Source organism: Mus caroli, unplaced genomic scaffold, assembly GCF_978045245.1.
Source record: "Mus caroli unplaced genomic scaffold, Mus_caroli_1 scaffold_7, whole genome shotgun sequence".
Taxonomy (NCBI): domain Eukaryota; kingdom Metazoa; phylum Chordata; class Mammalia; order Rodentia; family Muridae; genus Mus; species Mus caroli.
Genome location: NW_028227262.1, coordinates 103101907 through 103112445, shown reverse-complemented (window position 1 = coordinate 103112445; position 10539 = coordinate 103101907). Strand labels below are relative to the sequence as shown.

The window sequence follows — 10539 nt, the reverse complement described above, 5'->3', positions numbered from 1 at the left end:
GACAATAAGTGGTAGGTAAGATAACAAAAAGATAGATGATAGATGATTGACAAGTAGATCTGACTTACAACTGCATTTCACAAATAAAAGCACAGTCTCCTGAAGATAAAATGCTCTTTTCTTTGTTTCTTTACAAATCATTTTAGATTGTCTGGCCAGGAGCAGGAAATTGAGTGATGAAGAAGAACTTGTTGATGTTTGTTTGGGTTCAATAAAATTTAACCTGGAGACAGATGTAGATGCTGCTGATCATACAGATTCTTCTCCTATGAGCATAATGACTGTAAAGATGTTATATTTATAAAATCATAGGGAACTGATTGTAAAAGAAAAAACTCTAAGTGCATTAACAAAGAAGATGAAAGTCTCTCTGGTTCATTATAATAAAATAAAATAAAAACAATGTATAAAATAGAAAGGCCAAAATTAGGTGCTCATTTTGTAAGAGTAGAATGAATGATGAGCAGAGTTCTTCCAGAATGTATAATGGTTGGATGATACAGACCCTTGCTTGATTAGATTTTAATATAAACTTTGGACATAATGTAGGAGCTACAGTAAATATCTCTGAACTTAAGTATTTCTATAAATAAATGGTTGTTGGTAAAGCACCATCAATATAACATTAACATCTCTACAATATTAAGTTATATAGCAATAGGATATTAAATTGTGCTCTAGGGTTATTAGTGCTTCTCCATATAACTTCCATTTGAATAAAGCAGTGATATATACCTCAAAGCAAATATAACTGCAGCTAAAACTTAAGTGTAATTAATAAATAATTTTCACTATAGAAATTAACATGGAAGTGTTCCATACCTGATTATTGGGGTGTCAATGAGTCTATACTAGTCTTCAACATGCAAACATTCTCAGGGACTCTTTCTTCAAAAGCTAAAATAAGAATTGGTATTTGGATGAAGAGAAAAGCAATACACTCAGAATCATTTGCTTGGGATTGGTAAAACACAAATAATTCAAAATAATCATCCCATGGTTTACAAAATGGTCTCAGTGCAAAAAGCAGTCTTTCCCATTTTTAAATTTAGAACAAGGCATTATAATGAGCAGCAATAAAAATCTGTATGAAACATAAAACAAATCAAATATTTTATTATGGATGTGGTCTTGAGAACCAAGCAGGAAAGCATGGTAGCTGACTGGGAATCAGAACACAGACTGAACTCTATGTCAAGGTCAGGTACAAAAGCCTTTATTTATTTATTTTTTTAATATTTTTTTTATTACGTATTTTCCTCAATTACATTTCCAATGCTATCCCAAAAGTCCCCCATACCCTCGCCCCCACTTCCCTACCCACCCATTCCCATTTTTTTTTTTTTTTTTGGCCCTGGCATTCCCCTGTACTGGGGCATATAAAGTTTGCATGTCCAATGGGCCTCTCTTTCCAGAGATGGCCGACTAGGCCATCTTTTGATACATATGCAGCTAGAGTCAAGATCTCCGGGGTACTGGTTAGTTCATAATGTTGTTCCACCTATAGGGTTGCAGATCCCTTTAGCTCCTTGGGTACTTTCTCTAGCTCTTCCATTGGGAGCCCTGTGATCCATCCAATAGCTGCCTGTGAGCATCCACTTCTGTGTTTGCTAGGCCCCGGCATAGTCTCACAAGAGACAGCTATATCTGGGTCCTTTCAGAAAAATCTTGCTAGTGTATGCAATGGTGTCAGCGTTTGGAAGCTGATTATGGGATGGATCCCTGGATATGGCAGTCTCTAGATGGTCCATCCTTTTGTCACATCTCCAAACTTTGTCTCTGTAAGAGTTGATCACTTAACAACAATATAAACTAATCAGTACCCCCAGAGCTCATGTCTCTAGCTTCATATGTAGCAGAAGATGGCCTAGTCGGCCATCACTGGGAAGAGAGGCCCCTTGGTCTAGCAAACTTTATATGCCCCAGTACAGGAGAACGCCAGGGCCAAGAAGTGAGAGTGAATGGATAGGGGAGCAGGGTGGGGGGAGGATATAGGGGACTTTTGGGATAGCATTTGAAATGTAAATGAAGAAAATATCTAATAAAAAATGTGGGAAAAATTTGATCATTTGCTAGAGGATACAAGGTCCACAGTTACATTCTGAAGTAATTCATCTTGCAAAATAAGATATAAAGATCATTGTATGCTGTTCTAATATATCATAAAATACAAGAATGTATATAAAAACAACAACAAAAACAAAAGCCCCCCAAATGTGGTCTTGGGAGTGATCCCCCTGCAGAGTACCATTCTTCTGTCTCCCTTCTTCTTGGCAGTGTCTCTTACTCAGCATCCCCATGCTCCTTGGCAGGCAGGCCTCTGTTGAAAACATTGATGCTCCTTTATCTTGTTATCCCAAAGTCAGATCTCCTGACCACAGGAGACTCACCAGAGAGCTTGTTAGACTTTGAGAGTCTTGGGCTCCACCCAGAGCTCAGGAATTAGATTCTTGTTTTCAAGGCAACTTCAAGTTAATCCTACACAAGTAGAAGTTTAGAGACCATGGCTTCAGACTATAATGGGTTAAGATGTTAAATGACAATGCTCTCCTCTAGTAAATGCTCAGCTTTTTATTATTTGTAAGTGTGAGCATGTTTCCAGGCAGATACCTTAGTCATCATTGAAAACAAGCTTCTGTGTTCTACAGAAACAAATGTGCCCTTAATGGCACGACACAGATTTTACTCCATTTTGGCAGTGCTAAGGTTTGGATAAACCAGAACAATGTGCATGCTAGGCTAAAGTTCTGTCATGGATCTACACCCAGACTTATTTTCACTTTTAAACAATATAAGATAAAAACAAAAACCTTTAAAACAATTTCAAGATTAGAAGATAATTGATTTATATTGTCAGAAAAAAAAAACCCACTTTATTTTATGCTTGAGATAAAATTTCTTCTGCTTCCTCTGGCTGATTCAGTAGGGCCCATAAACCAGAAAGCTGCCATCAACAAACAAATCTGGGACTGTTGGCTACTTCTTATACTCATGAATCCTAATTTTCTCAATGCTTTGCAATTGAAATCAAGTACAAAAATAAAAGAGATGTTTTGGGTGCAATAAAATTGCAACTGTCCTTATAACCCTGAAGTGAATTGTTGTATGCTTTTAAACAGGCTGTCTGTGTTGATTCATTTTATATTAAGGAATCATACACTGGCGCTTTCAAGTTGTAGCCTTTGTTTGCCTCAGATATTGGGGTAAGTTTCACTTAAAAAAATGCATCTAGCAAACTGCTTTCTAAATCAGTTTCTTTCTTTTTTTTTTCTTGGATATTTTCTTTATTTACATCTCAAATGTTTTCCCCTTTCCAGGTTTCCCCTTTGGAAACCCCCTGCTCTGAACCCCCTGCCAATATGATGGTGTTCTCCAACCCACCCACTCCTGTCCTCCCACCTTGGCATTTCCCTACACTGGGGCATTGAATACCCTCAGGCCCGAGACCCTCTCTTCCCACTGATGTCCAAAAAGCCTATCTTCTGTTGCATATGTGGTCAGCACCATGGATCGCTCGCTCCATGTATATTCTTTGGTTGGTGGTCCAGAACCCCGGAGCTACCGGAGGTCTGGCCTATTGACACTGTTGCTCCCTCCATGTGGCTGCAACATCCCTCAGCTCCTTCAGTCCCTTCTCCAACTCCTCCATGGGGTCCCCCTGAGTTTAGTCCAATGTTTGACTGTGAGCTTCCTCCTCTGTATTTGTCAGGCTCTGGTAGAGCCTCCCAGGAGATAGTCTTTATCAGGCTTCTATCAGCAAGTACTTCTAAGCATCCACAATAAAGTCCAGGTTTGGTGTCTGTATATGGGATGGATCCCCAGGTGGGGCAGTTTCTGGATGGCCTTTCCTTCAGTCTCTGCTCTACACTTTGTCTCCATATTTACTCCTGTGAGTATTTTGTTCACCTTTCTTAAAAGCAACCATGATATTGCTGAAGGTCTCAGTCCTCATCAGAAAAGCCTCAGCTTCCTTTTTTTTTTTTTTTTTTTTTGCCATGGACAATAGCTAATACAGAGGCTCACAGAGGGTCCAGGGGCAGAAAGCAACTGATTGTGAAGATACTCATCTATAAATGGCATACCTGTATCATGCACACTACCCGCAGAGTACAAGAACCACCAAAAAGATGGGAAATGGAAATATTATAAGACCCAGAAGTCAGGGAGGATTGGGGCAAAATTGTGTCTTCCAGAATGATAGGACCCCTGTACTCAGAAACCCCAAGCTGCTGTTGTTACCTTGGATATATACAAGATTCAGCCAAGTAAAATTCCAAGATAGTTGGGAAAGGAGCACATGATCTTTCTTCCACTCCTAGCTGAGGATCTATTAACAGTTGATGACTGCTAATGGAGGGAATGTCCGTTTCCTTCAGGCTGTGAACCTTGATACTTTACTCTGCTTTAAAGAATGGCTCCACAGCCAGAAATATATAGGAAGCACTTATTGAACTCAGTGGATCATGAAGACAAAAGAGGAAATGAAATTGGGAAAAAGGTGGGGAGGGGGCAAGGGAAGATCTGGAGGTAGTAAAATATGATCAAAACACATTGTATACATGCATGAAGTCCTCAAAGAATAGATAAAAATATGTTTTAAAGAAAGTATTAGATTCTAAAGCACCTTGCAAAACTTTAACTAGAAGGACAGAGTCTCAGAAAACAGGCTGTCTGGAGTAGGTAATTGCATGTACTTCCTCTTCAAGAGCTCTCTGATCAGAGCAAATCGACACCTGCCAACATCTGCCCTGCATGTCCCCAGTCCTGGGCCAAAGCCATCTCAAGTTGAAGCAGTCAAGTCATTTTGATTTATTTTTGATGTGAACCAAACTTTCAAGCTAATGCATGCCATGAAGAAAATTACACATTTCCTGTGGCCCACTAAGAGATGTCTTATTAGAGCAAATCTGTGTAAAAGTCTAAAATCCTAAGTAAAATTAATCTCTTTTCCTCAGACTCAAAGAGATGATCTCCCTCTGAAATGACATTTATGTCCTTGGTCTTACAGTTTTATGGCATTTCATGCATCTTTGTCCCCGAGTCATGCTGGGCAAGGGTAGACACCTCATTTGGCAAAACCGCTAAGTAAACACACTTCACTGTGAGAACATTTCAGAAGAAGAGATAGATATACCAACAAATAATTGCTAGATGACATGGTAACTGTGCATTGGATACATGCAAGTAGTTCTATGGGAATATAAGCGAATGATAATTAGAATTTTAGGTTAATTGTATTTTATTTCTCTTGATAACTGGTCATAATAGTTTGAAATACGCTGATAATAGATATGAAATAATATACAAATCAACTTGTTTTGGAAATTAAGTACTAGAATTTGTGCAAGAAGAATGTTGACTTAAAAAGATAAAATATTAAGAAACAAATATTTAAAATAAAGTATAAAAATCCTATTCAGTAAAAACAGTTATTTAAACAAGAATCTATGATGCAAACTGGTATGTACAGCCAGTTTTTCAATCTCAATACTGATCATATATATCCCATGGGGTAAAATCTGATCCTATTTTTTTCATTGACATGTGGCTCAAAGTGGTGGCATTCTTAAAAACCTATTTAGTTTTCAACTTGCTTCTCTGTCCACTTATGCACTGTCTTCCCCTAAATTAATTGTCATGATAAACTGATATAAATGACTTTAACTATCAGACTTAGCTAATATTAACCCACAAGAATTTGGAAAGTTAAATATACCAAAAAAAAGGGTATCTCTTTACTCAATTTCAAGAATAAGTATAGCATATGTCTTCCTGTGATGTTAAGAGTCTCTATTTGTTCACTTTCTGCCATGATGTGGAAAATGAGAGGACTACTGGTTGCCAGCCCCTTCTGTGAAGGGTCATGCTGGGGGTCCTCTCTGGACAGTGACTGTGCAATGGGTCATGACAAGCAAACTGGGACCACCAGACACTTGCTGATACACTTGATTTTCATTACTTTTCTGCTGTGCTCTACCAGGACCGTATTTTAACATGTTAATCATCATGTTGCATCCCATCTTTAAGATCCAGATAAAATATTCCTAACTTAGTTAAACCCTCTAATTACTCTCTACTTTCAATTAACCTGGATTCCAAATTTCAACAACATTTTATATCTGTTCCATGGCTCATCCAAATATTCCAGATACTTTGCCTGAATCTTCCTCTGACCCCAACCCCAACTAGATTCAGAGATCACTAGAAAAGTTTCATTGCTAAAAACAGAACCATATCAAGAAACAAAAGTGGCTTTTGAAAATAAGGTGAATTTTCATTCCACCCAAGGCTGCATCTTTGCTCATATTCTGCTTCATCCCAATAATAATTACTCTTGTTTCTTCTTTCATGATCTAGATGCTCAACTTAAAGCTTTAAATTGTGCTCACAGCATCCATTGGATGTCTCCTGTGAGGCTCTATACTATTCTTCTTACCCATTTTGTGTTATTTCCCATTCCCACTGTCATTGCAATGATTTTTTTATAATGTATAAACTTTGATAAGCATAGTCCCTGTGTTTACTGAGCTATATGACCTATTATTAACTAGTACTTTTAGGGATGGCTTATTGGAAATCAAAAAGAGAGGTTGAAAAATATGGACTCTGTGACTACAAGACTGAGATCAGATCTTGTAGCTAGAAGCTAATGGAACATTATAAACAAGAGTTTACTCATAGGATGGCTTTCTCTCAATTCACTGGTCAGAAACACTACTATAGATTATGCTGTTTTAAATTGGGACAGGTCTTCTAATTTGAAGTGTTTCTGATTAAAATCTCAAAATTCCTATAGTATGAAAGTTTATAACAATATTCTTCCTCATAAACTGTATCTTAATGCTCATTATAAAGAAGAAAAATGTACAGAATCTAGAGTGTGAAATGGATGGACTGGGTAAGGAGATGTGGTATGAGCAGAAAGCAAAGTGTATTCTTGATGTATATTTCAACCCTACTGAGTTTAGGATAGAGTTAAGATAAGGACGTGTTCCTTAGAAGTGGGGTCAGATATGCATACATATGTCTATAAAAATCCACTGGTTAGATTTCTAGTTGCAACTTATTACTTATTAACTTCATGATTACTATCCCAAAACTGAATGCAGTCCATGTACACAAGGGAATTCTATTCAGCTATAAAAAGGATGAGGTTCTGTCACTAGGTGATGAGATGGATTGAATTGAAGATTATTAAAAAAATTAAAATGTCATACCCAGAAAGGTAGGTGCCACATAATGTGATTTTAAAAGTTGATTTCATTGAAGGTTAAAGGGAAATGATAGAGACTAGAGCCTGAGAGGTCAGAAATGGCTTGGAAAAAGTTCTTCAGTGGGCCAAGCTACATTTAGATAGGAGCAAGAAATCCCTGTGTGTAGTAACCAAACATAAGACATAACGATTATGTTCTACATACTTCAAAGCTAAAGAATTGATTTTTTAGTATTTTTTACCATAAGTAATGAGACAGAGATATATTTAACCTTAATCATTATGCAAAGAAAACACACATTGAAACAGTACAGTAGGCCTCTAGTATGCACAGTGTCCCCACTTTTATGTATCAGTTTTAAAATAAACTTTGAGGAGCTGGAGAAATGACTTGATACTTACAAGAGAGTGCTTACTGCTCTAGTAGAAGACCCAAGTTTGGTTCCCAGGCAGCTGTTGACCATATGTAATTTTAGCTCCAGTGAATCTTATAGCCTCTTCTGGCGTCTGAGAGCCTGCATTCACATAAGGATATGCATAAAAATAAATACAAATATAAAAATAAATTTTAAATTAATTATTATATATTTTAAAGTATTTACAAGGTAGATATAATTGCCCAGTTTTCCAAATGAGAAAATCAAGAATCAGAAAAATTAAGCAGTCACTAGTATCTGCCTAATAAATAGTTTTGTATGCAATTATGCTTTTCCTCCTAACTTATGCATGCAAACACTTTAAGTATGCAGTATGCATATGCAATGATCCAGATAGGCATAGGAGGAGATTTTTGGAAGAATCATAAACCTCTTCCTACTAGAATGGTATATTCCATTGTTGTCTTTGTCGCATTATCAGAACCTCAGGAGATTACGGTAAACTCATTACTAGGCACCCTTCTTACTCCTAATGACCTTGATAAAGATAAAGATCGAACAAGAAGTAAGATGGTCCATCTTCCATCACTCACCAAAAGGAAACCTAGTGGGTACCTTTATCCTTTGCAGAATTAAACTAAAATGAATCTGTGATATGTAAATGAACCCCTCAACTGTGTGATAGCATCTATTGTTTATTCAAATAGGGGAAACACCAGTTCTTGTGATACATCATCTTTGTGTGCCTGGCACCTTCCATCATGAATCATATTAATCTGCTTAAACTAACAAGGATTAATTGCCTCAGCAAGGCAACCTGGCATTGAAATGATAGATTGCCCAAACAGCTTGGAATTTGGCCACTCATAAATCTCATTTGCTTGTTGGTTTATTTCTGTGTCTCTTTTTCTGACAGATGTGTGCCCAATCACTGTGAGCATGGTGGGAAGTGCTCGCAAACATGGGACAGCTTCAAATGCACTTGTGATGAGACAGGATACAGCGGGGCCACCTGCCACAACTGTGAGTGCCAATTTATCTCACTTTCATCTTGTAATTGCATGCGAATCATGGTCTTCAGCTACGCTTTACAGCATAGCAACCTGAATTACACACATCTCGCTTCACTTGATTCTGGGGGAAACAAATCCTCAAGGTTGCATTCTAATTTCCCAAAAATGGTATCCTAGTTGTCAAAATATATTCTCTCCTGTCTAATGAATCTAAATAGGGGCAGACACATCCAACATTCCATATGTGAAATTGGGATGCAGAAATTGGATTCACCTTTTGTGTCTAAAGAATGTGTGTCCAAAGAGATTGTTTGGGAATTGTGTTAGTGTGATGCCTCTAAGTGGGCCTCATTCATCAAGTCAACAGAGACAGACAGGGACAGAGGATAGTTTGAACATTTAGTTTCCGGACAATGCTTGCCTCATGCTTTCACCCAAAATGTGGTTACATTATCATTAAAGTAATGTGTCAGACAGTGGAAGAGCCCATTGAAGTTACACATAAAAATATAAAATCCTGAGGATACAATTTTTAAAAATATCGAAGGCAAAAAGGTAAGATTCAAAAATGACAAATTAGAACTGTGCTGTTTTACATAGAATTATCCTGAGAAGTTAAAGTTAAAATACTTGAGTATTTTTAAATAATTCCCAATTCTGTCATTGTAATAAAAAATATGCATACATGTTTTATTTTGGAAAACAGATTTATCACAACATACAGTTGAGAGAGAAGAGAGAGCTGTTAGCTGACATTCTGATGTGAATGTGTTTGTACACACATGATTCTGTGTACATTAGTGCACATATGTACACATCTGTATACATGTTCAGATGTTCAGACATGTATACACATGTGTGTATGTGTGTACATGCATGCATATGGGTATGTGTGTAAATATGCAATATGTATACATGTAGGGAAGAAGGAAAAGGAAGAGAAAATAGATATTTGATTTTGTTACAACTCCATAACATAGGAAATCTCAAATCTAAATTCTTGAATTATACCAATTGATTACTCTTCATTTTAGTTTAAGAAAAAATGACAAGCAAAATATTCTCAGAGTAATCTTGAGGACAGTAAAAATGCAATATAGTTCCCTGTGTCTTTCCACATTGTTATTTTTAGTAATGTGAAGTAAGAAATCATGTTCAGCTGTAAGCCTAAGTTAAGAAAAGCTGTTTATAACTCATTTTTCCTCACTTATAAACTTGTCTAGTGAGATTCTAAAAACCAAGAGATAAAGACATTCACAAAAAAGCTGACTTTGGGGTAAATGGAATGTCCTAGCAGGTAAGGGTGCATACTACCAAACCTTAGTTTTATCTCTGGAACCTACAGGGTAGAAGGAGAAAGACAACTTCCACAAGGTTTTCATCTGAATTTCCTGGACATTCATGCATATGTACACACCCACACACATACACACACAACCCCCACACCCATGCTGAATATAATAAAATAAATTTTAAAACAAAAATCTAACAATGATAGGGAGATACTTAAGACTCAAAACACATGAATAAATATTAATAATTTCATGTTCAGGGCTGAAGAGATGCCTCATGGGTCCAGAGATCTGGTTGCTTTTTTAGAGGTTCCAGGTTTTCCTTCCAGCACCCACATGACAGTTTACAACTATTTGTAACTACAATTCCAGGGGTTCTGGTGCCCCTTGGACTCTGTAGATACCAAATGCACAGGCATTACACATACATGCATGCAGAAAACCAGTCATACACATAATATTAAAATGAATAAATCTTTAAAAAAGAGATTCATGATATATAAAGTACTTAGCCCAGAAAAATCATAAATAAAAGCAATAATGAAATTACTTAAAAAGAAATTACAACTAAAGTTGTTTCCAATCAACTTCTCTAAAAGTCGACTTTCAGGAGATATACACTATATAAAATATGATCTACAACT

At 36.8% G+C, this 10539-nt stretch overlaps 1 protein-coding gene across 1 annotated transcript in view; it reads left to right on the top strand.

Annotated features, from left to right (window-relative positions):
* Nucleotides 1-10539, top strand: part of Cntnap2 (contactin associated protein 2) — a 2252040-nt gene that overhangs the window by 1272197 nt on the left and 969304 nt on the right. Inside the window, exon 11 of the mRNA XM_085840650.1 lies at nt 8507-8613. Coding sequence (XP_085696776.1) covers nt 8507-8613 — 107 coding nt within the window. The remainder of the gene's footprint in view (nt 1-8506; nt 8614-10539) is intronic.